This window comes from Cetorhinus maximus, chromosome 7 (genome assembly GCF_964194155.1).
Source record: "Cetorhinus maximus chromosome 7, sCetMax3.hap1.1, whole genome shotgun sequence".
Classification (NCBI taxonomy): domain Eukaryota; kingdom Metazoa; phylum Chordata; class Chondrichthyes; order Lamniformes; family Cetorhinidae; genus Cetorhinus; species Cetorhinus maximus.
The window spans coordinates 37,008,287-37,036,245 of NC_135885.1; the positions used below are offsets into that span (position 1 = coordinate 37,008,287).

Below are 27,959 nucleotides of genomic sequence, written 5' to 3' on the forward strand. Positions count from 1 at the left end.
TATTGAAGTTATTAATATAGATTATTCATGGCTGAAGTCCAAGCATTGATCCTTGTAGCACCCTATTTTAGCCTGCCAACCCAAAAATGACATTTGAGTTGCTTTGTCCATTAACCAATCCTCAATCCACACTCATGTAGAACCCCCAAAGCCATAAGCCCTAATTTCATGCAGTAACTCCTTATCAAATGTTTTTTGAAAATCCAATATCCATTGGCGGTTCCTCATTCTCTGTGATGGCCCATGTGCTTTTGGAGAAAACCTATGTTATATGGGTGGTAGTCTCTTTAATAAATTTCTCGAAGTTGGTTTCCTGCAAAAAGCAACTCACTTTCAGTAATTTATCATGTGACAAGCTGCCTGGGAGATTTGAAGCTGAATTCAGTTGAAATCGTGTGCTGGATAAAAAGGTTTAAAACCCTTTGATGCTGAAGGACTGTACCAAAAAAGTTAATTGGGCTTCTGGGCTAGCAGAGAGAGAGAGAGAGAGGGAGAGTTCCTTGATACAAGACCCCAAGTTAAAGAATATTAAAACCAGGGGAGTTCTGACCCAAGGTCACTTATGACACTAGCGACGCCTATGTTGAACTGAGAGTCTACAACCATGGGACGGTTAGAGGAGATTTGGAGGGGCAAACTTATCGGAAACAAGGGGAAGGCCCAAGAAATCTCAACCCTTACACAAATCTTTGAAACAGTACAGACCAAATGGTTAATCTTCCAACTTCTGCCAAGTATTTGACTTGTGCTTTTTGGGGCCAAGTCAAACGGGCATATATGCAAATTTGAGTTAAGAACTTCAGTTTAGAGTACAAGTAATTGGGTTCATTGCACTTTTAATATTTTTAACATAGCTGACTAGTTGTGGTTATTGGTATTCATTTTCATTGATTTTTGTGTAGTAAAATTCTTTTGAACAGTTAAGTGTGGTTTCATTCTTTTAATAAAAAGCTGGGTTTTTGGATTTCCAAAGGTTACTTGTTTCTACTGTGATCATAATGTTGCTCCATTAAGACCTCAGAAAACTCAATAGATTTGTCAAATACAATTTTTCTTCCATAAATCCATGTTGTGTATTCATATTTTGATGCTTCAACAGCCTGTTACCACATCCCTAATACTAGATCCCAGCATTTTGCCAACTAGCCTATAGTTTCCAGTTTTTGCTTTCCTTTCTTGAAGAGTGGAATTATATTTTCTGAAAAGTTAGTTTTGTTCCCCCATCCACCTCTTTCAAAAGCGTAGATAGATGTCCCATAAAACCCCACCCCTTTTCCATCAGCACTTTGCTTTAGCTTCCAACCTTAGATTATTATCCCTACTACAGTATTGATATTTTTCATCCTGGTAGATAGCCAATTAGTGTTGTTCTGTGACCAGGAATGGTACTGAGAAGGTCAATCTCATTTCACAGAGCAAATTTATAATCAGTAGGAAGAAATAATGTTCCTGTGATTATTTAGCTCCCAGCTAAAATATAGTGTGTCATTTAGTGCAAGAATGTCAAATTATGAAATTGTAGTACATTCTGAAACACAGGACATATAAAGAAAATAGTTTATTCAAAACCGGTACAATTGCATTTACAAATCTTTTAAATGTACTAATTGGGAGCGCCAACAATACATGGATCTAGTTTACACCCAAATACTCAAATGCAGTGAAAAAAGAAATAACCTCAGTTATCAGTAAATTTTATTTCTATTCTTCTGCAGTTTATGAGACAAAACCTGCTTGTTGTCTAAATTATCCTCATCCTGTACATCAGCTTTGTCACCATCATTGTTTTGTGCAGTGACAGTTCTTTCAGACTGACTAGTGTCTTCACTTGAATTTACCATACTAGCTTCATTTTTACATCTCCTTTTGGACCGTGATTCAACAGGTGGACTTTTATCTGGCGAAGCAATGACTGTCTCAAGTTCATGGTCAAGATACATTTTAACATTCTGTTGCAATGAGGTAGTGTCATTAGAACTGATGACTTGCGCCTTGTCAATCTTGGCCCTGTTATTTTCACTGCTTCCATTTACCCAACCTTCACAAAGAGCCTGAGTATTTATCAGTGCAAGCTCTTCATCTGCAACCCAATTATCTTCAACAATTTTGAAAACTTTGTTCCCAACTTCACTATCAAGATAACTAGAATTTTGTGCAGTATTGACAATGTGTGATTTTTGAATCTTTCCTCCATCCTTTTCACTGCTCCCATTAGCACACCCTTCAAAAAGTGCCTGTGTATTTATCATTGCAAGTTCCTCATCTGTAACCCAGTTGTCCTCACCTAGTTTGAAAATTTGAGACCCAAGATCAATGTCAAGATGATTTTTAACATTTTCAGATAACTTGGAACTGATAATTTGTCCCTTTGTAAACTTTCCTTTCTCACTTTCACAGTGCCCGTTAGCCCAACCTTCACGAAGAGCCTGAGTGTTTATCATTGCAAGTTCCTCATCTGTAACCCAATTATCTTCAACTATTTTGGAAATTTCAGTCCTCTTCAAAGAGGACACCTGGGAAAGTTTATTACTTTCAGTTTGAATTGTTTCTTCACGGCTTTGTGGTGTGACACATCTCCTGGGTGGTCTAAACCCTTTCTGTATAGCTGGTGAAACAGAATTGCAAAGGGGAGACAATGGAACAGGAGAAGGAATCCGAGACAAAAAGCTAAGCTTTTTTTTCTTCAAATTTGTGAGGGAATCATCAGATGTAATTTTTGTACTATGTAATGCAGGTCTGGATCCAGCTGCTGAAAGTGTCTGTAGCTTACTTTCAACATCAGATGAAGTAGGCTGCTAAGAGGAATAAAAAGAAAAATTACATTAGGAACTATTGAATCCACGAAACACTGTCCTGCTAACTTTTAAAGAACTGATCCAACAGAATCTGTTAGATTTTTAAAAATCTTTCTCCTCCAATATCTATTCTGCATCTATTGTTTCTTTTGCACCCCCAACTTTTTTCACCACTGGCAGAGATACCACCAGCTGTTTAGGGCCAAAGCTCTGAAATTCCCTGCCTAAACCACCCCCCACCCCGCCAACCAGCTTCAAGATGCTTCTTAAAAACTGCCCTCTGACAAAGTTTTTTAATCCCCTATCTCAATACATCTCTTTGGTTGTCAATTTGTATCTGTTCCTATTAAACGCCTTGGGACATTTTACTATGGTTAAAAACGCTATATAGATGCATACTATTGTTATTATTTAATTATACAGAACCGTATACTAGGATCTCTGGCAAGCTGCACAGTTGAAGCTTAAAGACTATCCAAAGGGAGGAAGAAACAAGCCACTTTCTGGAAATTACTAAAGTCAGTTTTTGCTTAATGCAGAACATTAGGTCAATGTATTTTTGGAAGAGGGTAAAGCCAAATGAGCAAACATTAGATTTGGTAGCTTTTGGACTTCGAGCTGGACTTTGTTCCCAAAAGCACTGATATTTTAATTCTCCAAATCACTGCATTTCTAAACAAATGGTCTTTAAAATATTTTGTTTGTGACAATGAATAATTTAGTAGGATGACATGGGATATATGGTATAGAAATAGGCCATTTGATCCAACCAATCCATGCTGGTGTTTATGCTCCACTCAAGCCTCTTCCCATCTTTTCTGATCTAAATCTACCATTGTAACTCTGTTCCCTTCTCTCTCATACGCTTGTCTAGTTTCCCCTTGAATGCATCTATGCTATTCACTTTAATCACTCCCTGTGATAGCAAGCTCCATATTTTCAGCATGCTTTGGGTGAAGAAGTTTCTTCCGAATTCCTTGCTGAATTTCTTGGTGGCTGTCTTAAATTGATGGCCTCTAGTTATGCTCTTATCCACAACAGGAAACATTCGCCCTGAATTCACTCCATCAAAACCTTCCATAATTTTTAAAATCCCCTACTAGGTCACCTATCAGTCTTTTTACAACAAAGATCCAGCCCATCAACCCTCTTTAGATATGTATCCCATCACATTTCTGATATCACCCTTGTAAATCTTCTGTGCCCTTTCCAGTGCTTCTATATCCTTGTTATAATATGGCAACCAAAACTGCACTTGATCTGTAAGCGTGGCCTAACTGAGGTTCTGTACAGGTTTAGCATAACTTTCTTACTTTTCAATTTTATTCCTCTAGAAATAAACCTAGTGCATGGTTTTTTTTATGGCCTTGATAACCTGTGGCACAACTATTAATGACTGATATATTGTGATTCCTTTGTTCCTCTACCCCACCAAGACTTACTTCCAAGTAAGAAGTACTCTCCCTATTCCTATGCTGTGGCATAGTGGTTTTCACCGGACTGGTATTCCAGAGACTGGGTTTGAATCCCACCATAGCAGTTGGTGAAATTTTAATTCAATAAAAAATCTGGAATTAAAAATCTCATGACAACCTTGAAACCATTGCCAATTGCTGTAAAAACCCATCTGGTTCACTAATGCCCTTTAGGGAAGGAAATCTGCTGTCCTTACCTGGTTTGGCCTACATGTGACTCCACACCCACAGCAATGTGGTTGACTCTTAAAATGCCCTTTGGAAAAAAAAGGGCAATTTAGGGATGGGCAATAAATGCTGGCCTGGCCAGCAACGCCCACATCCCATGAACAGTTAAAAAAAAGTACCACCTCACATTTATCTGTGTTGAACTTTATTTGCCAATTATTTGCCCATTCTGCAAGTTTATTAATGTCCACCTGTAATTTGTTGCAGTCCTCCTCAGTATTGACCATCTCCCCTGCCTCAATTTGGTGTCATCTGCAAATTTAGAAATCGTTTCTGATTCCAAATGGTTAATGTAAATTGTGAATAGCAGTGGTCCCAGAACTGATCCTTGTGAAACACCACTTCCTAGCTTCTGCCACTCTGAATAACTACCCTTTACTCCCACTCTCTGCTTTGTCTTGAAGCCAAACAGCAATCCATTCTGCCATTCTACATTCTCTGACTTTATTCATTAGCCTATCATGGGCACCAAATCGAAGACCTTTTGAAAATCCAGATAAATTGGATCTACTGCATTTCCACTTTTTATTCAATAAGATTGGTCAAGCAAGATTTACCCTTTTGAAATCCATGCTGACTATTCATTATATTTCTCATTTCTTGATGTTCTTCTATTCTGCTCTTTAGTAAGGATTCCATTTTATTTCCTGCCACTGATGTCAAGCAGACTGGTCTGTCATTCCCTGGACATGTCCTGTCCACCTTTTCAAATACAGGAATTACATTAGCTATCCCCCATCCCCCAGTTCTCTGGAATTACACCATTTGCTAACGAATTATTAAATATGAGTAGTAACGTCTATGCTATTTCTTCCCTAGATTCTCTTAAAACATGTGGATTTGACTTCTCTGTTTTTTAGTTTATTCAAAACCTCCGCTGTTAATTTTAAATGCAATTATCTCATTACTCATCTCATCACTCACTGTCATGTCTCCCTGTTCTATCTCCCCAGTGAATAATAAAGCAAAATAATTTTCTAATATTTCTGCTATCTCTCTATCATTACCCATGGTATCATCCTGTCTATCCCTTTCTGGTCCTATTCCCTTCATAGCCTTGCTTGTTTTATTGATGTTCCTGTAAAATATTGTACTATTCAGTTTAATGCTCCTTAATAATTTAGTTTCATAGTTCCTCATTGCCTTCCTAATTGACTTTTTTTTTTACTTCTTTCCTAATCTCTTTGTTTTATCTCTTATCATGCACTCTTCTGCTGTCTTATGTACTTAGTGTGTCTCTTTCCTAATTTTCAATTGTTCAATTATTCTTTATTCATCCAAGAAGTTCCACTAGTTTAGTTTGTCCTTTTCTTTCAACAGAATATTTTCTCTGTGCTGTTGAATATCGTTTTAAATGTTTCCCACTATTGTTCTACATCGTTGTTTACCAATACAGTTACCCATTTTAAGTTCTATTCTCAGCCCCTCAAAATTTAGCTTTTCTCCAAACTGTTAACTTGGCTTTTGTTGTATTTATAGAACCGTAGAAAAGTTACAGCGCAGGAGGCGGCCATTCAGCCCATCTTGCCCATGCCAGCCCGAGGACACCCAGGTGCCCTTTCTAATCCCACCTTCCAGCTCTCAGCCCATAGCCCTGCAGCTTATAGCACTTAAGGTGCAGATCCAGGTACTTTTTAAAAGAGTTGAGTTTCTGCCTCTACCACCAGCTTGGGCAGTGAATTCCAGACACCCACTACCCTCTGCGTAAAAAAGTTCTTCCTCATGTCCCCCCTACACTTTCTGCCACTTGTCTTGAACCTATGTCCCCTGGTTCTAGAATTCTCCACCAAGGGAAACAATTTTACTCTGTCCACTAACTATTCCCCTCATATTTTGGACACCTCAGTCAAGTGACCTCTCAGCCTTCTTTGTTCTAAGGAAAATAACCCCAACCTATCCAATCTCTCCTCAGAGCTACATTTATCTAACCCTGGCAACATTCTTGTAAACCTCCTCTGCACCCTCTCCAGAGATATTACGTCCTTCCTGTAATGTGGTGACCAGAACTGCACACAATACTCCAGTTGTGGCATCACCAGTGTTTTATACAATTCCAACATTATATCCTTACTTTTATATTCTAAACCTCTGCCAATGAAGGAGAGCATTCCATATGCCTTCTCTACAACCTTGTCTGCTTGAACTGCTGCCTTCAGGGACCTGTGTACTTGTACACCAAGATCTCTCACTTCATCTACCCCTCTTAGTATATTCCCATTTATTGTGTAATCCCTGTAACTGTTTGACCTCCCTAAATGTTTGACCTCCCTAAATGTATGACCTCACACTTCTCTATGTTAAAATCCATCTGCCACTTTACCGCCCACTCCACCAACCCATCTATATCATTTTGGAGATTATGGCTATCCTCTACACTATCCACTACTCGGCCAATCTTTGTGTCATCTGCAAATTTCCTAATCGTGACCCCCACGTTCACGTCCAAATCATTAATATATAACACAAACAGCAAGGATCCCAACACCGAGCCCCGTGGAATACCACTTGAGACAACTTTCCATTCGCAAGGGCATCCATCAACCATTACCCTTTGTTTCCTGTTACAAAGCCAACCTTTTATCCAGTTTGCCACATTACCCTGAATCCCATGGGCTTTTACTTTCCTGACCAATCTGCCATGTGGGAGCTTGTCAAATGCCTTGCTAAAATCCACGTACACAACATCCATCGCACTACCTTCATCAACCCTTCTTGTCACTTCCTCAAAGAATTCAATCAAATTTGAGGCAAGACCTTTCTTTAACAAATCCATGCTGACCATCCCTGACTAGGTTCATGCCTTTCCACATGACAGTTAATCCTATCTCTCAGGATTGATTCTACTAATTTGATTACCACCAATGTAAGACTAACTGGCCTATAATTGTTTGGCATTTCCTTTGATCCTTTTTTAAACAATGGAACTATGTTTGCATTTCTCCAGTCCTCCAGTACCTCCCCTGTATCTAGTGAAGATTGGAAAATCATCCTCAGAGCATCGGCTATCTCCTCCCTGACTTCCTTCAGCAGCCTCAGAAACAATCCATCTGGCCCTGGTGACTTATCAATTTTCAAGGATTTTAACCCTTCGAATACTTCCTCTCTCTTTATGACTATCCCATCCAATATCTTGCAGTGTTCCTCCTGGACTACTATATCTACATCCTCCCTTTCATTTGTAAACACGGAGACAAAATATTCATTCAAAACCCTTTCCATAGCCTCTGCATCTACACACAAGTTTCCATCTTCATCTCTGATAGGTCTCACTTTTTCCTTAACTAACCTTATAGCATTAATGTATTGGTAAAACATCTTTGGGTTATCTTTAACTTTACTTGCTAATCTTTTTTCATGCCCTCTCTTTGATTTTTTTTAAAAAATTCGTCCCTGCACTTCCTATATTCGTCTAGGCTATCTGCAGTGCTTAGTTCTTTGTGCCTATCGTACACTTTATTTTTCTTCCCCTGTATTCCTCTAGACAACGGGGGGGCGGGCGGGGGGGGGGAGGGCGGCGGAGGATCTAGATTTGGCAGTACCACTCTTATTTTTGTAGGGGACATGTCTACTGTGTAGAATTAGGATCTCGCTTTTTATAGTGCTTCCCACTGGTTTTCCACTGTTTTATCCTCCAGTAGTGCTGTCCAGTCTACCTCAGCCAAGTCCCTTCTCATTTCTGCAAAATTTGCCTTCCCCCAGTTCAAGACTTTTACTCCTGCCTTATCTCTGTCCTTTTCCATGGTAATGCTAAATCTAACTGAATTGTGATCACTGTCTCCGATATGGTTGCCAACTGTCACTTCACCCACTTGCCCTTCTTCGTTCCCCAAGATTAGGTCTAGAATTGCATCTCCTCTCGTTGGGTTTGTCACTAATTGGTTGAAAAAACTTTCCTGGACACGCTGCATGAATTGTTCTCCCTCAGTGCCCCTTATATTGTTTGAATCCCAGTTGATATTAGGATAGTTGAAGTCTCCTGCTATTATTGCCCTCTTATTCTTACAAGCAGAAATTTGCCTACATATTTGTTCTTCTATCTCCCTTTCACTATTTGGGGGTCTGTAGTATACTCCCAGTAGTGTGACTGCCCCTTTTTTATTTCTAAGCTCAATCCATAAAGCCTCGTTTGTTGACCCATTTAGTATATCATCCCTTCTCACAACTGGAGTTGATTCTTTAACCATTAGTGCTAACCCCTCTTTTTTTATCTCCTACTCTATCGTGTCTGAAGACTCTATAATCAGGGATATTAAGTTGCCAGTTTTGTCCCTCCTTTAGCCAGGTCTCCGTTATAGCAATGACATCCTGCTGCCATGTGTCTACCTGTGCCCTTAACTCATCTACCTTGTTTGTAACACTCCTTGCATTGAAGTATAAACAGTTTAACCTGTCAATGTCCCTTGCTGGACACTTTTTAAACTTTGCTTCTCCTGTAACTCCATGTCTATCACAACATCCCTAGCTAATGTTCTACCTCCATTTTTCTGATCTTATGTCCTTATCATAATCTTAGAATGTATATTATGGTCACTACTGTATGGATATTCCCCTATTTTTACTTCTCTAACGTGCTATGGTTCATTCCCCATTACCAAATCCAACAGTGAATCTTCCCTTGTTGAGCTTTTCACATGCTAGGTTAGAAAGGAGTCTGGTACACATTGTAGGAACTCCATTCCCTTATCCTCTTTACCTACCCATGCCGTCCAATTAATATCAACGTAGTTGAGATCCCTGATTATTATTATTTATTTATTTTTTTACACAATCCCCTAATTTGTTGCTATGTTTCTTCCTCCATCTTCCTTCTGCTATTAGGTGGTCTGTAGACTACACCTATTAGTGTGATTGCTCCTTTATTATCTTTTACCTCTATCAATATGGATTATGTTTTTGTCTTGCTGATAACATAATATGAGGAGAGATACAGCTATCTCAATTAAGTACAGCTAATCTACCTCCCCATTGTTTCCCCTTTATCTCTTCTAAATACGTTATACTCTGCAATATTTAATCCCCAGACCTGATTTTTGTAGCCATGTCACGGTAATCCCTACTATGTCCGATTCCTCCCAATGCATGATTACCTCCAGCTCCCCTGTCCACTGCTGTACAGATATTTTAACTCATTTTTAATAGGATTTTCTCTCACTTAATGCTTAACCATCTTTTTAAGACTCCTGTTCTATAACTACTTTTCAATTTTCCATCAATGTCCTCCCTTACTTTATTCTTTTCTACGTTCTTCTATCCTGTTTTGTTACATTTAGGCTGCTCGTGTTTCTTGTAGATCCCTCTCCCACCCACTGTGCCACTCCACCTTATTAGTTTAAAATTTTTGCCACCTTTCGATTTACCCTTTCCACTCGGACACAGTTCTCACCTGGTTCAGGTGAGCATCCACACAGCTCCTTCCTATCCTAGAACTGCTGCCAGTGTTCCATGAAAAAAGGAATCTCTTTCCCCACACCATCTCTTTAGCCGCATGCGTAATGATAATGGGGGGCTTCAATTATCCAAATATAGACTGGGTTAGGAATAATACAAAGGGACAAGAGGGCAAGAGTTCTTGGAATGTGTTCAAGATAATTTTCTGCAGCATTATGTTTCCAGTCCAACGAGAGGACATGCACTTTTGGACCTGATTCTGGAGAATGAGTTGGCCCACGTGGATCAAATATCAGTGGGAGAGCTTCTAGGGGACAGTGACCATTGTATCATAAGGTTTAGGTTAAAAGGAGTAAAGGTGATGAGCAGAAAAATTTTTCACGCAGAAGATGGCTGGAGTCTGGAATAAACTTCCTGAAGGAGTGGTGGAGGCAGGTTTGATCGAGGTGTTCAAAAGGGAATTGGATTGCTATCCGTAGAGAAAGAATGTAAAAGGTTACGGGGATAAGGCAGGGGAGTGGGACTAAGTGGAATGCTCTTTCAGAGAGCTAGTGCAGAATTGATGGGCCAAATAGCCTCCTCCTGTGATACTGTGGTTAATTTCCAGATCCATCTGCTCCAAGCCACATGGTTTGCGCAATAATCCAGATTATTACCCTTGAGGTCCTGCTTTTTAAATTTAGAGCCTAACTCTAATACTCTTTCAGCAAGACTGTCTCCCTGTTCTCATCTATATTGTTTATTTTAACATGGGCCACAACACCTATTCAAGTGGTCATAATGTTCCCTGGAATGAATTTCTCTTGTTTCAAATACTTGTTGGAAATTCTGATCACAGAAGTGATTTTTGTTCATCTGCCTTACCTGCTTTTGAGGTAAATCTAGCAAATAAAACAAATTATTTATTTAATTAAAATCTGCTTATGATAAAGGGATTTTTTTTTTTTTAGTAGAACGCATGTACACATACCGCAGTGCTATTAACTGGAACAAAGTTGGACTTCCTTTGGGTACGAGCAAGTACATCAGCACCAAAATCTCTGGACGACCTTGGAGTAGTTAATGTTTCAAGCATCGTCATCACCTTTTCCTCAGCATCCTTGATAAAACTCTGCAGATTCTAAAGAAAGATGTTAAGAAGGCATATGTTAATAACTGAAAAACCTTATCTCTAATTGGAGTACCAGATTTCTGAAGGTGGTGGTAGAGATACAAATTGCAGCATTAGTACCATTATTAGTAGAACAAATTATTTTAATGCAGTTTTACTTATGTAACTCAAGTGTTGATAGCATTTATATATTTAATAACTGTAGCAACTTGCATGTTAATACATTTGAGATAATCTCTTTAATGACGTGATAAGTTAACTTGACCAAAATAAAGTCACATCATTATTTCAATATGAAACTGGCAACAATGCCAAGGCATGTCAGTCTCACTCCACCAGTCACTTAAAGAACACTTTTCAGCTCTCTGATGCTAAATTAAATCTCTTTTGTAATAAAGCTTTATTAGAAAGAACTTGCATTTAGTTTGCATTTTTCAGATCCTCAAAACATTCCAACAAGCTTTACAATTAAGACTATTGCTATGCAGGCACAAAAGTGGCAGCTAACTTCTGCATTTAAGGTCCCACAAACAACAAATAAATGAATGATCGGATCCTTTGCTCCTGTTGATTGAGGGAGAAATCTTGGTCAGAAAATGGGATAAAATCAGAAACCGTTTCCGGGTACAAGGGTCAAAGCAATAAGATAATATTTAGTAATAAAAACCAGTGACACAGAAGCTGACAGTCAAAGTCAAATGAGAACTATGACATAAACTATGAAAGAATCGAGTAAAACAAAAAAATCTGCAAGATAATTCCATATTTTCTAATAGTGTCATAGGGCTTTTTACATCCACTGAACCAGGCAGGTTTGGTTTAATATCTCATCCAAAAGACAGTGGGGGTGGAACTGGTCAATGCCTGTTAGTGAATTGGAATCTTCTCAATGGAAAAGAAGGTTGGGCTCAGAATAAAATGGGTTGCTAATGTGATATCAGTTTTGTACAACTGGAGTCAGATACCACAATTTCTTCAGCTCAGATCAGCCTAGAGTATATGCTAAAGGTGATCCTAAATTCCGAATAGATGAACTTGTTTAAAGTGGAGTAGATTTCACTAACCACCAATGGCACGTTGAAAACACACCCCTTCAAATACTTAGTTATGTATAGCTGACCCAAGGTGGCCATAGTGTTTAGTGAGAAAACCATGAACAAGGTAGCAGCACAATCACTGGTTAGTCTCCAAGTTTCTGTCCAATAGGGGAAAGATGGACACCAATTAATACTTTAGAGTGATCTACACCCTTAAACATGAGTTCAGTGCCTATACTCCCTCCATCATGGGGCCTCTATTTCCACCGGAGCAACATTACTCAACTCCCCACCCCCCCCCAATCAACATCCTACATCTATAGCAGTAAATTTAAAATCCTCGCAGTTTTCAAATCTCTCCTTGGTTTCATCACAATCTACCTCTGCAAACTTGGCCTACACTTTATTCGCCTCTGACACTGAACAAATTGTTCCTCTGATGTGTCTTTTGTGCATTCCTCCACTCCCTTTGGTGCTTCCATTGATAGTGGAGCCCCCTAGCTCTTTAAACCTCATCTTTTCAATCAAGCTTTTGATCACTACTGCTTCCTGGCTCAGCATTATTTCACCTCACTCCTATCTGTGCAGCGTGTTTACAGTAAATGTATGATACAAATGCAAATTGTTAGTGCAAGATAAAGGGGAAAATAGAAAGAAAAATTCTTGTTTTGTATGCGTATCCGCTTTGTCCAGTGGAAGAAAAAGATAAAATAGTAAACTCAGTCAGTGAAGCCATCTAATGATTCCTTTATATTTTTATATAAGTTCCCACTCACATTTAAATGAAATGTTAACAGTTTAAAATACAAGGGCTAATACCGCCATTATAAAAGCAAGGAGAGAAATTTATGTAATATATTATATTCAGGCTCATTTATTCCATATCCCCAGTGTTCCTTGTACAAGTGCACATATTTCTACCTTTTATGTCTAAATATGAAAACCATAAACACTTGGAAGGATTTTTAGACCTCACCTGGATGGATTGCCTACTAAAGTAGTAGTTTCGTTCAAAAAGTTGTTAAACTGACTTGAGAAGGCTGACAAAATTCAGTGTTATGTCTGTTAGGAAGGCTATAGATAAGCCAGTCTTGAAAGATAGAGAGAGACCATTGTAAACACCAGGTGCTGTTTGGTGGCACCAGTCTGTGGAACCGCAGGCAAGAGAGAATGGAAAATTACTGAGAGGGGTTTGAGAATGGTATAAGACTGTCCATAAAAACAACCAGTGCTCTGTGCATGAGTTATACCAGAAGAATGTGACACAGAGGCTGTTGACCTCTTACCACTCTGGACATGGGCAGAGAATTAACCTTTCAGTCAAAGCAGAAGAATTGGATATTCAAGATTTGAAATATACTCCTGCCTTAAAGGTTATTTATCTGTATCTGTAAACCTGTACTGTTTTTGTTAATAAAGCCATTTGGTAAAAATGTTTAAAGTCTTGGATGATCTCACCTCTGTCACTTTAAAAAGAGTTACAAAAAGCAAACATCCAACACTTCTGTGAATGAACTTTGATTTGGAATACTGCAAAGCCGAAACCATCCCACAGTTTTATTATTGCTGCTTTGATGGCCAGTAGATAAGGGAATGTTTTTGGAAGAAAATACATCAAGTTTCTCCCTATGTGAAATAGTTTTAGTATAGTCAGGGTGAAGTAATAGCATTGACAGGGATAAACATGATTGCTAGGTCTTATAAATTTCTGTTAATACTAATATGTCAGGAACTTTGTACTGAGGAATATTTCAGTTTAAGTTAGTTAGATCTAGGCTTACTATATGAAAGATCTTATTCTATTGCTAGATTGCTATAACAAATATAGTAATTTTCAAATACTCTACCTGCACAGAATTTTTTAGTTGAGTGTACTTTTCTCGCAGATGTCCTTCTTTTGGATTAGCAGAAAAGCTAGAAAGATCCCCAGTGAACAATATAGGGATACCCATGCAGCTATCCGATGTCCAGTGTAAGTTGCTTGCAACAACTAAGGCACTTGGCTTGATGATATCTTCCAAAGCCAACTGACTTAAACCTGCCCAAACCTTCACAGCTACCAGATTCTGATTTTCATCAGCTAGGTACAGAGTTGTAGGCACACCTGCAATATGGTATAAAAGATAGACAAATTAGCACTATAATGCTCCCTCAATTCGCATCTTGGAACCACACATTTGGTGACTTTCATGCTCAAAATGAGGAAACACCACCAGGCATGTGCAAAAAATAAATTTTCTTTAACTTAACTATATCCACAACTCCTTTGCACCATTGTGGTATTTACATCTAGTTCATTGGACTTTCTAACAGCCTAAATGTTACAATCTATTTGATGCCAAACTACAGGTTTCTTTTGAGATATAGGGAGAAAACTTCCAATATGTCACCATTTTATTGGCACTATGAGTATCCCTAGAGGTCCAAAATGGTATTCATAATGTTCTCTCACACTTCTGGTATGAGTTGTGCCAGACACAATATTGGTGAGGGTGTTAGTGCGCAGTGACTGCCATGGACGTTTGCAGAGTAGGCAGATCATGATGTCACTCATAACGCTGTATTGACACCAGTACTGCAATTTGGAGTTCAATGTGCCAGCCAATACCTTCTCTAAGCTCACACAGCTAAATATACATTTAGCAACAGGAAGGCCATCCCCACAAGCATTATTTATCAACTACTTTGAGTTTAGTTGCTGATTGATTTCTACTGGCTGCTGCTACCATTGAACAAGTGTTTGGTGCTTTCTCAAGTTCTTTAAAGCAGCTGAAGTCTACAGGGAGCGGTAGGTGAAGAACCTTGTCCTGACTTCAAGGATTCAGCACAAACTAGCTGCTCTCCTACATGGGTGCAGTAATAGGCATTCCCCTTAGAATACCGTATGACAGAATGAACAGAGACGGTGCAGAGCAACTTGCTGGAAGAGGTAAGGGGAGAAGGATTGTCAGCAGGAGGCCATTCCTGCTAGGGTATTCAGGGTGCAATTCTTCTCACTCGAATCATTTGCACTTCAGTAAGGATGCTCTCACTGAAATTTGCAATCTGTTGCAATCACAAACTCAGAATAGGGAGAGGGCAGCATTGCCAGCAGCTGTGAAAGTAACGCTGTGACTTTTATATGTTAGGCTCCTTCCCGCCTGGAGCTGGATTTATTTGCAATGTTATGCAGCTTTCTATGCAGTGTTGCATAAGGGAGGCCACTGAGGCTCTCTATTCAAAGAGAGCTCACTACATTTTATTCTCTCTTGTCAGGGAGTAGCAGACAGGTGAGTACATAGCTGTTAACCTTCAGTGGGGAAATTGCAGCTGGCCTTGGAGGATGACGTCGTGCAGCCTCTGGACTGTACCATCTTATGTAGGTGGCAGTAGTTTGGGCTGGCTGGCTCACATGCAATAGAAAGGGAACTGGCAGTACTGGGAGGACAAATGGTCACCCTGAGAGATGATCAGCAGCAAGAGAGAAAACTGTGTGGTGGCAAATTCAAAAATAAATCTGTGTCTATATTCAAGTTAGAGTGTGATAGATTTCTAGATATTAAATGATATGGGGAAAGTGCGGGAAATGGTGTGAAGTAGATGATCAGCCATGATCTAAGTGAATGGCAGAGCAGGCTCAAGGGGCCGAAAGGTCTACTCCTGCACCTATGTTCCAATGTAAATTGATAGCGGCATTACAGGACAGCAGGTAGGTGATTGGTTTCAGTTTTGTTTGCTTTCTATGCTAGGTAAGTGGTTAAACTCAGAGCTGAAACTTAAATAAAATCAATAACGTAAATAAAATCAATAACAAAGTAGATAAGCTAAGTGGCTAAAAATGTAAAAAAAAAATTGACAATAATAATTTGAGCTAATCAAATAAAACAATGTAGTGCAGGTAGTGTGCTGTGACTGTAACATGTGGAAGATGTGGAGACCAGTGAGAAGCCAAGCAACCACATCTGCAATAAGTGCTTGCAACTTGAGGAACTTCAGCTCAGAGTTGTTGGGCTGGACTCTGAGCTTCAGGCATCGTGGGCCATCAGGGAGGGGGAAATTTACCTGAACACTGTTTTAGGAGACAGTCATACCCTTAGGTTAAATGGTACCTTAGAGTTCAACACGGGTCAGGGACAGGAGGTGTGACTAAGAGTCAGGCAGATGTAAGGGACCCAGGGTATAATGATGGAGGAGCCTTGGTCCTTGACCTCGTCAAACTAGTACAAGGTACTTACTAACTGTATGGATGAGAACAAGGGCTGTAGGGGATGGGCAAACTGATCACAGCACCATGGTACTGGGGCTGGGGGGGCAGACAGGTTGGGGAGGAAAAAAAAGAACGTGGTAGTTGTAGGGGATAGTATAGTCAGGGGAACAGACACTGTTTTCTGAAGCCACAACCGAGTTCCGAAGGTTATGTTGCCTGTCCCGTTATGAATACCACATTGCAGCTAGAGAGCAGCTTAGGACTGAGAGGACGATGATTCAATTGTTGTGGTTCATGTAGGAACCAATGACATATCACAGAGAGAATTAAGACTGAGGTTCTGCGGAAGGAGCTAGGTTCCAAATTAATTGAAACCTCTAGGGTAATAATCTCTGGATCACTACCTGAGCCATGTGTGAACTGGTATAGGGTCAAGCAATCAGAATTAAATGTGTGGTTCAAAGAGTGGTGTGGGAGGAAAGGGTTTCAGTTCATGGGGTGCTGGCAAAAGTAGTGGGAAAAGAGGGAACTGTTCCATTGGGCGGGGCTCCATGGGTGAATTGAATAACAGGCCTGTGGATATGGCTTTAAACTAAAAAAAGGAGTGGGCCAGGTGAGGGAAATTTAAGAATGTAAAGAAAGCAAACTGGGGCAACAGAGTAGTGTAGCAATATAGGTAAAGATAAACATATAGTGTAGTTGGAAGAAACGGAGTTTAACAGTAATAATGCATCAGAGAATCAGGTCCAAGCAGAGAATAATGGTAAAAGATTAAAATTAAAGGTTCTTCATCTGAATGCACAAAGCATTTGCAACAAGATATGCGAGCTAGTGGCATAATGACAGATAAATAGAACTAATGGTCTCTACAGTGATGTGGTTGCAAGATGACTAAGATTGGAAACTATGGGTAGAATCTTCGGCTCTGCGAGTGGGGGCGGGGCCCGCTCGTCGAGGCATAAAATGACGTGGGGTGATGTCGGGCGTGCGTCCCGACGTCACCGTGCGTCATTCAGATTTTCAGTTCGGCGGGCGAGTAGCCAAGTCAGCTGCGTGCCCGCCGAACAGTCAAAGGCCTATTAAGGCCACTTAACAATCAATTAAATCAGTGACCTGAGTTGCCCGTCTAACCTCAAGGTTGGCGGGCAGGCGAAGAGCCCAGGCGGCCTTCGCATTTTTCATGGAAACTCATTCATGGGTGGGATGAGGTTTCATGAAAGTTTTTAAAAAGTGTTGGAAATTTTTTTTAAATTAACGTTAATAGACATGTCTCAGCTCGTGTGACAGTTTCATACGAGGAGACATGCCCTTAAAATTTTTCTCTCCCTTTATTCAATGTTTTATATGTGAAACTAAGCTCTAAGGCGCCTCAGTGGCTTGGAGATTTCTGTTCTCTTTCGCGCACATGCACGAAAGAGTGCACTCCCCGACCCAGCCTACTTCTCCCGCCCACACAGGGAGCGCCTAGCGCTTCTGGGCGCGTGTCATGCTGGGCGGACCTTAATTGGTCCCCCCATGTAAAATGGTGGCGCCCAGCCGATTGGGGGTGCCAACTGGCTGCGCGCCCGCCCAATGCCCCCCCACGGGGAGAAAATTCTCCCCTATATTTCAGGCTGACATTTAGAAATGACAAGCAGAATGGAAAACAAGGGTGTAGCCATGGTAAAGGATGACGCAAGGACAGTAGCGAGAAAGGACCTTAACTTGGAACATCAGAATGTAGAATCAATATGAGTGGAAATAAAGAATAACATGGGGCAGAAAACATTGCTGGGACTACTTTACAGGTCCCCTACCAAATCTAGCATGCCAAAAATAGTGGGGAACCAAGGGGTTAATGGGAGTGATTAATGTCAGTAAAGTGGGATGGAAAGCTGACAAATCCCCTGGAGCTGAAGGCCAATATCCTAGGGTTTTAAAAGTAGTAGCTGCAGGATTCTTGAATGTGTGGGAACGGTCCCAGTGGAGCCCGTATCCTAACTTGCACCAAGTCCCCTTCACTTATCACCCCTGTGCTCACTGACGTACATTAGTTCCCAATCTGGGAACTAATGCACCTCAGTGAGGTTGATTTTACAATTTTCATCCTGGTCTTCAAATCCCTCCATGGCCTTCTGCTGCCCATCTCCAATTTCCTCTAGCCCCACAAGCCTTCAAAATTCACACTCTTCCAAAACTGGCCTCTTGTGCATCCCCAATTTTAATTGCTCCCCCAGTGGCAAAAGTGCTTTCACCTGCTTGGACCCAAACTCGAATTCCCTACCTAAAACTTTTTACCTCTCTCTTTTAAGATGCTACTTAAAATTTGCATCTTTCATTAAGCTTTCCTTCATCAGTCCCATCTCCTTCTGTTGCTCAGTGTCAAATTTTGTTTGATAATGTTCCTGTGAAGGGCCTTGGGATATTTTAATATGTTGAAGGCACTATCTAATTGTAAGCTGTTATAGTTCGTACAAACCACAATTTTCGTAACACAAAGCGCCACAGAAGTGAGATCCATGTTCAGAATTCAATTGATGTCAGTCATAAATGATAAATTGACCTAATTTAATATTATAATTATAGTTAGTTGTATTACAATGATCTAAAGGGATTACGTTCTTATAATGCTCAGTTTCACTCCTATTCTGAACTCTGTCCTCTGTTTCCTGTAGTGTTTTAATGAAGCTCAAGAGAAACCCTAGGGCTAGCACCTCATCTTTCAATTAGACACTTTAGAGCTTTCTGCACCCAACACCGAGTTCAAAAATTTCACATCATAACTGCTGCTCCTACTTTTCAGACAGCAACCGTTCTTGATGTTTCTGTTATTGCCATTTACATCTCCTCTAGACCAGTGGTTTCAAAATTATTTGGCTGAAGGTCCTCTTTTCAAATGCATTAGTAATCAGAGACAACCTCACGTCTAAATTAGAATACTATATACTACTCATAATATGTAAGTGCTGCATGTTGAGTGGTTTAATAATGCTTTTAAGAAAAAAGGTATTTGCTTACAGATAGTGAGATGATGTGCTTGCTTCTTACTGCAGAGCCTATTGTTGTTCACTCCCTTCCTAGCAGAGACAGCTCACCAATTCTGTCCTGCATATGGTGGCAGCCACACCCCTTAATCATCTCCTATTTCACATTATTTTGCAGACAACATAGCCCTAGGGATCTGCGGATTCCAGTTTCAGAACCATTACGCTAGACCCACCTTCTATTTCCTGTCCCAATACCACACCATTTGGCCTAGCAGCATCATCCCTTTTATTGTTTAATCTCTCCAACCTTCCACCCTATCACAGATCTTCCTTTTTGCTATTTTCTCGACTCCCTCCTTTCCTTGCCTCTGTACCTGCTTAAAACCTTTTCCAGTCTGATAGAAGGTCATCAACATGAAAAGTTAACTATTTCTCTCCACACAGATGCTGCCTGACCTGCTGAGTAGTTCCAGTGTTTTCTCTTTCCAATTCACATTTCCAGCATTTGCAGTAGTTAGCTTTGATAAAGATTATTTGTTGGCTATTTAGTATCCAAGGATAATGACACAAATGGTTAGCTCACATTAGTGAAATATTAACATTGGGCTATCTTGAGAAATGAACTTGAAGCTGACTGAAAAATCTGACCAATGAAATACAGACAACATAAATTAAGTTAGTAATTTGTTATGTAATCATGACACAAGAGTTTGCTATAAATTTGTTACATCAAGAAATGGCTATAGGGAAAATCTCCACAAAATTAAATCTGAATTGTATTCCAAACAAAGGTAACTTTAAAAAAAAACCCAGTCCCAAATGATTGCAGTAAAGAGTCAGAATCTATATTTGCAGACCTGCTCTGGGTAAATGACCAAAGTAACTGAACTAGCCCTTTATATAGGCCCAGAAAGTAGAACAGAGCAACCGTTTCTTAAAATTTAGGAGAAAACAGTTGTCAAACTCAAATTATATTAGAAAATTATTGCAAGGGCATTAGCACATTATACACCAGGATCGGTTTTCCAATTCAGTCCAATTGTACAGTTACTTTAAAAAATTTCTACTTCAAGGTTTACATAATAAACATTAAGCCGGAACATAGATTTACTAAGAATTTTAAAAAGAATCCAGGGTTTTTATTTTGTAAACCATAACATGATGGCACCCCTGCTTTTCTCTCGACTCTTGTCAAAGTCTGAAAACAAAAACTCAGCAATTATTCTCATTTTAATGGGAATTTGGAAATTCCTGAAACAACTTTAATTTTTATTTAACCAAATAATTAACCATGAAAGTTGCTTGACCCTGTAAGGCATCACTTGGTTACATAAAAGGTACACCAATGTGTACTTGGTTACACAATACGGTATACTTATACTCTGTGAAATGAGCCAAATGGCCTTTTCCAGTTCCACACTTTGAACCTGGTAAAGCAATTCCCAATATGTGCTACCTGATTTTCTCAAGATGTGGATCACATATCCTGCTAGGTCCACTTCTTTGCAGACAGCTCCAAACAATGGATCAAGGAGCATGCTATAGGTCACTGCTTGCCTAGGTTGGTAGAGTTGCTCCAACACTTTGAGAGATGGCTAAAAGGAGGATCAAAATGCATTGTAAGATATCAAGATATTTACAGATAAGAAAGGCTTTGCAACATTTAATTTCTGCCATCCAGAATGGCCATAAATTTCCCACTGCAACATCCATCGGCTCTTAAATGAATTGAGGATCTTCAGTTCTTCTGCTCTAACTGGGAGTCTGTTCCATGTATTGATCACTCTGTGTCAAAGAAAACTTCCTGACATTGTCCTAAATTTGTATTTACTAGTTTTAACTAGTAAAAGGCAGGTGCAGCAAGCAATTAGGAAGACAAATGGTATGTTGGCCTTCATCGCGAGGTGATTTGCGTACAAGAGTAAAGGTGTCTTGCTGAAATTGTACAGGTCTTGGTTAGATTGCAACTGGAGTACTGTGTATAGTTTTGGTCTCCTTATCCTTGCCATAGAGGGAGTGCAACAGAGGTTCACTAGACTAATCCCTGGATTGTTTTAAGAGGGGAGATTGAGGAAACTGGGCCTATATTCTCTAGGGTTTCAAAGAATGAGAGATAATCTCATTGAAACGTACAAAATACTTACAGGATGTGTCAGGGTAGATGTAGGTAGGATGTTTCCCCTGGCTGGTGAGTCTAGAACCAGGGGACACAGTCTCAGAATAAGGAGTAGACCATTTAAAACTCAGATGAAGAAGATTTTTTCGCTCAAAGGGTGGTGAATCTTTGGAATTCTCTACCCCGGAAGGCTGAGAAAGACGAATCTCTGAGCATGTTCAAGACAGAAATTTATAGATTTTTGGATACTTAGGACATCAAGATATGTTGGGATAGCGCAGGAAAGTGGTGTTGAGGTAGGTGATCAGTCATGATCTAATCAAATGGTGGAGCAGGATCGACAGACCGAATGACCTACTCCTACGAACCCATAGCCCCTTGTCTTACTCTTGAAGCTTTACTCAATCAAGTGTAACCAAGGTAGCTGTGGAAGTTAGTTGGCTTATAGCAAATATTGATCGCCAGCCTACACATAGAAATGGAGACAAAAAAGTCAAGAAAGGGAAAGCAGGAGTAAGAAATGGACCATGTGAAGGTGAGGGAGAGGTGCAGATTAGAAGCAAAGTAATGAAAATTTTCTATTTTGGAGTAACAACAGGATGGCATCAACATACTGAAGAAACTGGTGATGGGAGGGAGCCTGTGCAGAACTGGAATAAAGAAATGATCCATATATCCCAGAGAAAGGCAGGCATAATTAGGGTCAAGTTCCCAGTTCTGATGAAAGGTCACAACCTGAAAAGTTAACTCTGTTTCTCTCTCCACAGATGCTGCCAGACCTGCTGAGTATTTACAGCATTTCCTGTTTTTATTTCAGATTTCCAGCATCCATGGTATTTTGCCTTTGGGTTATAATTAGGGTCAATGCAGGTTCCCACAGGAACACTTTTTATTTGGAGTGAAGATGAAACGCTGAGTATGCGAATGGTTTTTGATCATTGAGTGCTTTTCTTCTTTGTTTCTGAATGGTGGTACATTTCCCTGAATTTTAAGAGTGCAGGCAAAACATTTTCTACTAAAATTTGTGCATATTTTTAAAATGATGCAACAACTCAAATTTCTATCTGACAACACTGCTCTACAAGATCGCATCTTAAGTGCCTCCTTTCAAGGATGAAAAGACCAGAAATAATTTCTCCCGCGTCGGGTAGGCTTGGCGGGAGTGGTCGGGAACCCCAGCCACCGCCCATGATCAGGTGCACACTGCCATTTTACACAGGCGGGCCAATTAAGGCCCACCCAGTGTAATACTTGAGCTGTAGCGTTCAGCGCTACCTGTGTAGGGCAGGGGGGGGGGAGAGAGGAGGGAAGAGTTGGGTCCAGCGCTCTTTCGTGCATGCATCGTGAGACAGCATGACGACGTCAGGACGCATGCCCGACGTCATCGCGCGTCATTTTACGCGCCAGCGTGTCGGGCCCACCTCCGCAGGCCGGCTGAAAACTCCTGGCCCAGGGGCTGAATAATATGGGGTGGTGGGTGCTCCATCAATCCCAGCAGTGTCAAGAGTACATTAGTGGGCACTGCAAGAGGTGGAAGGCTGCGCATGGATCCTGGAGCCATGTTATGTCTGGAGTCTTGGAGGTTAGGAATCGGATGGAAGGAGGGGGGAGGTTCCATCTTCAAGGGGCTGTCCTCCGATCCACAAGGGGCAGCCTTGAAGATAGAACCCCCTCTTCCTTCCTGCCCTTTGACGAAACTATTTTTAAAAATTGGGCTGCCCACTCTTGCCCATGCCAAACATTTTATGGCATGAGCGGTGTATTATCAGGGTCAACTGGCTTGGTAACAAGCCTAATTGACCCTTGGTGATTTATTTAAATATGGTGAGGGGACTGCCGATTTTGGCATCCGCCCACCCCCTTAACACTAGGCATCATTTATTGGAGGTGCAGTGACCAGAACTGATACCAGTGCTCAGGATATGGTCTAAACAGATAATAAATATTTTCACCACAATATTAAGAGGACCAACTACTTAATTGCAATCAAAATAGAAACTTCACAACATTTAGCAGAATTGGGTCTGTCAATAGTGTGCATCAAGCATTAATGTTTGTGATCCACTGAATTACGTATTTTATCATTTCACATTTGCTAGCCCAAAATCTATCCTGTTTAACTGATTAAGGGATTTTCTAATTTTAGCAAAAAGTTGACCTCTGAAACAAGAAATTTCCAATTACTCTGGCAACAAACATTACAGGAGGTTTATTGTTTTTAACTGGGTGCTTTCATTATTGTTCAATTTACATGAAAGGAGCTCACTTGAAAACATTAAATATTTTCAATTTAACTTGTTTCAAATATTTGAATTACCTGTAGCTGTTGGTATCTAGTTTTCTTTGTAGCAGTCAACTGCAGACCAGCATGACTTAGCCGATTCTTGCATGATGATGTTGTCAAATAATAAATCCAATATCTTCCACCCTCCTTCAGCAGGGATTGTAGTTCAGCAATTGGGCGCCAGATATTTAACATATAGGCTATATTGGAAAAAATAGCTCAATAAAATTTCTGTACTATACTTCACTAAAATGAAAATGTATTACGACTATACATGAGGACAAGCTACATAAAACTATACCTTGTAAGATCAACAGTATTATATTTTTATAGTATCACCTCTGTTCAGAACGACATCTTGCAAATTCTCGCAGGCTCTGTCACTGCATAAAGCTAAAACGCAGCCAAGAACCCTTCCCTGTCTGTGTGGATGGCAGTCAGGTCCGGCTAGTGTGATGCCGAGTGGGACCTCCCCCAGGCCTTGCTCCCGGCCTCGAAACTTGGTTTCCAGCTGCCTCCACTTTTTTATTTCCAACTTCTTCTCCTCAGCCTCTTCTCAACATGTTTGGTGCAGCTAATAGTTTCCTGCATGGTGGCATTGGGACTGGCCAGAATAATTGCTCCAGCTCCTCCAATCACAAGTTCCCTCCCTCACCCCACTTGCTGCTCTGCCAGATTCTATTGCTGCAGGACCAGTAAGAGGGAGGAGGAAACTTGTGACTGAAGGAGCTGGAGCAGAGAGCATGGGAGGAACAGAATCTGATTGGAGGAGCAGCTCCTCACAGATTCAGTCTCCCATGCTCGATGCTCCTTCAATCAAACTGCATTATTTTCCCACTCTCAGTGAGACATAACTTTGAGAAAAGTACTTAGGGGTGACCGTTCTTGAATTTTTCGCACCTGTCTTTGATATCTTGTAGACTACTGTGAGGTTTCCAGGGTGAATTCGCCCATTGGCCCAGTGTATTTTGAACACTTGAAGGGACAGAGTGTACAACCATAAGAGTGCACCAGCAAATAAGGTGAGAGTAGGGAAAAATGGTAAAAAGACAGAATTAAAAGCTCTTTTCCTCAATTCATAACAAGGATGCATTGATAGCACAAATAGAAATACATGAATATGATATGAAAGCCATTACAGAGAAATGCTTGCAAAGTGACCACGACTGCAATCGGAATATTCAAGGGTATTTGATATTTCAGAAGGACAGGAGAAAAGGGAACGAACGTGGGGTGGCTCTGTTACTAAAGGGTGAGATCAGTACAGTAGTGAGAAATGATCTTGGCTCGGAGGATCAAAATGTAGATTCAGCTTGGGCAGAGATTAGAAATAGCAAAAAGGAAAGACGTCACTGGTGGGAGTGATTTATAGGCTCCCTGACACAGGCATGTGTGTGTGGCTGGAGCCAAAAAGTCTAAAAATCAGTGCCAAAGACAAAAAGGTCAGGATATGTTTTGTAACAAGGAATCACATAATTATAGCACTTTTTATGATCTGTTGTGCAATGCAAATATTTATAGGCCATTTCAAATGGGTGACATTATTAGAGTTCAAGTGGATAGAAACATTAGATTTCCTTTTGTTTACGCTTCTACTAGCATCAAGGCTATGCACAAATGCATTTGTATAAAATCAATAAAGTGACCTCAGCATTTCAGTATTCAATGCAGTTAGTGCATATAATACAGGCTGAAGTCCATACTAACAACTGAACATGACCTTGCTGGGTAATGTACATGTAAAGCAAAGAAAAGGATTTCTGCAGTGCTCTCTGTAGTCAGGTCCTCTCCTCCCATCACACAAACCCATCTTCCCAACCTACCTCTTCCCCCACACATTTACTCATGCTCTCTGCACTCAACACCCCCCACCCCCAACGCATTCGCACTCTCCCATCCGACTCAGCCCCCCACCCTTTTCCACCCTCCGCTCCACCTGGATTTCTTCGCCTTGCTGGATGTGGGTTGCTGGAGTGGATAAACGGTGATAATGGGAAACTTTATAAAACAACGATCGATGTGGGAGGGAAGCTGCTGTCAGGGCCCAAACCTTTGATCCCAGTCCTTGGCTCCGCTCCTCCATTTGATGAAAGCTACTAGACCCTTGAAATGCATGTTTGGCTTTATAAAACAACAAATGTCTTTTATACAGATATGAACCAAGCCACAATGAGCTAAAAATGGGCTGTAGGACAGCACATTACTGCTTCATTTAAATATACCAGCCAATTTTCATGTGGGCACTCTTGCCAGCACAAAACGATAACAGCATTGGGCGTACAAAAAAGTAGATGGATATCCACCATAACAGAAAATCCAGACTGTGCGGTCATAGTACAAGATTTCTTTGAAAAAAAATTAAAAACTGACAATTTGCAACAAGTTCTAAAAGCAAATTACGATTAAAATGGAGAGACACCCCAGAATGCTGCAGTACAGAGGTATCTGGGTGTCCTTGTACATGAATCACAAAGTTGGCAAGCAGTGACGGCAAGTATTTAGGAAGGCAAATGGAATTTTGGCCTTTATTGCAATGCGGGTGCAGTATAAAAGTAGGGAAGTCCTGCTACAGCTGTACAGGACATTGGTGACATCACAACTGGAATAATATACACAGGGAGGCTGTGGCAAAGTGTTTTTGTCACTGGACTGGTAATCCAGACACCCAGGGGTAATGCTCTGGGAACTCGAATTCAATAAAATATCTGGATGACCATGTGTAGTAACTGAAGGTATAGTCTTTCCTACTCCCTATCGGGGTAACGTGATTGTTCCTGGAGACTCTGACCAAGGGGCCCTATGCGCAGGTGGGTTTCTAATCAAGGAACTGGTTCAAGCAGGTAGCTTCTGAAAAGTTCTCTGTGATAAAGTTATCTGTTTCAAGTAGAAACCTGTCTGGTACGTCAGGTCATTACATTTGGTGATGAGGGTAACATAGCTCTGATGCTGCACCTCGCCTTGTGAATGCGAGTGCATCAGATCTTAAGAAAAGAAAGTATATTTACCAATTATGCCACTCTTTGGCAGAATTGATGCTTATGACGCGGCTATGGAAGACTAGAGCCAGTAAGTAGAGTGTCTTGGTTTTATTTTGTGGCGAATGAAATTACCGGAGAGGGGAGGCAGAAAGCAATCCTTTTGAGGTAGCAAGACAGGGAATCTCATCCGCAGTCTGAAGGCCCTAGATGTGCCCAATTCTAAGTCCTTTAACGAATTAGTTGACCTTGTGAAGGTGCATTTTCAGCCAAAGCCATCGGTAATAATGCAGAGGTTTAAGTTTAACTCCAGACTAAGGGCCCCGGGAGAGTCCATTGCAATTTATACAGCGAAGTTGAAGCAGTTGACTGAGCACTGCAACTTCAGCGATACACTCAATGATATATTGTGGGACCAATTAGTTTGCAGAGCTCACAATGACACCATTCAGTGCTGTTTACTCACAGAAGTCAATATCAATTTGAAGCATGCCATGGAAATAACACTAACCATGGGAAGTGCTGTGAGAGACTAGCAGGCTTTACAAAACTTGCAACATGGCGCTATTCTTCACATGGGGCATGAACCTACCGCCAGGCATGGTCCGAAAACCAGAGAGACAGCAGCAGAGCAAGAGGCAATCTCTGCTGCTAGAAAAACGAAAAGGCCTAGTGGAAGCATTTCAGCAGCGACTCTGATGTTCATCTGCTATAGATGTGGGGGTAACCACATGCCAGACACCTGCAGATTCAAGGAGGCAGAATGCCATTACTGCCACAAGGAAGGTCACATAATAAAGCAATGCAGGGTGAAATCGAAACAGCCCATAAGGCAGCAGACCAAGATGATTGAAGTGAATAATATAACAGAACCTGAAGCTGCTGATATCAACATCTATTCCCTGTACAATGTCACAGCAGTAAAAACTGAACCTATTACTGTCACAATCTAAGTGAATGGGAAGCCACTAATAATGGAGGTAGATAGGCGAGCCTCAACTACAGTGGTGGGAGAGCACACATTTAAATACCTAAATAAAGGTACCCACGCCACTGAATCTGGAGCCTACAATGGCTCAATTGAAGACATACACTGGAGAATCTATGCAGGTAAAGGGCATCGCCACAGTACTTGTGTCCTTATAGGCATCAGACAGCCCAGCCTCAGTGATCATAGTGACAGGTGAGGGACCTAGTCTTTTGGGCAATTGGTCACACAAAAAAAATTAAGCTCAACTGGCCTGAAATATTTCACTTGAGAACAGTAGTTCTTCCAGAACTGTTGAGGAAATATGTCAGTGTATTTTGTGACGAATTAGGAAAGTTAAAAGGCTTGCAAACAAAAATATATGTAAGTTCTCAGGCGACTCCCCATTTCTCAAAGGCCAGACCTGTGCC

The 27,959-nt window shown here is 40.7% G+C and overlaps 1 protein-coding gene across 1 annotated transcript in view; it reads right to left on the bottom strand.

Moving 5' to 3' along the window:
• Positions 1 to 1,541: 1,541 nt before the first annotated feature.
• The window catches only part of brca2 (BRCA2 DNA repair associated), a 129,881-nt gene continuing 103,463 nt past the window's right edge, over positions 1,542 to 27,959 (bottom strand). The window contains exons 23-27 of the mRNA XM_078545338.1: positions 23,620 to 23,786; positions 20,643 to 20,781; positions 13,882 to 14,138; positions 10,857 to 11,006; positions 1,542 to 2,795 (exon numbers count right to left, since the gene is read on the bottom strand). Coding sequence (XP_078401464.1) covers positions 1,686 to 2,795; positions 10,857 to 11,006; positions 13,882 to 14,138; positions 20,643 to 20,781; positions 23,620 to 23,786 — 1,823 coding nt within the window. The 3' untranslated portion in view covers positions 1,542 to 1,685. The remainder of the gene's footprint in view (positions 2,796 to 10,856; positions 11,007 to 13,881; positions 14,139 to 20,642; positions 20,782 to 23,619; positions 23,787 to 27,959) is intronic.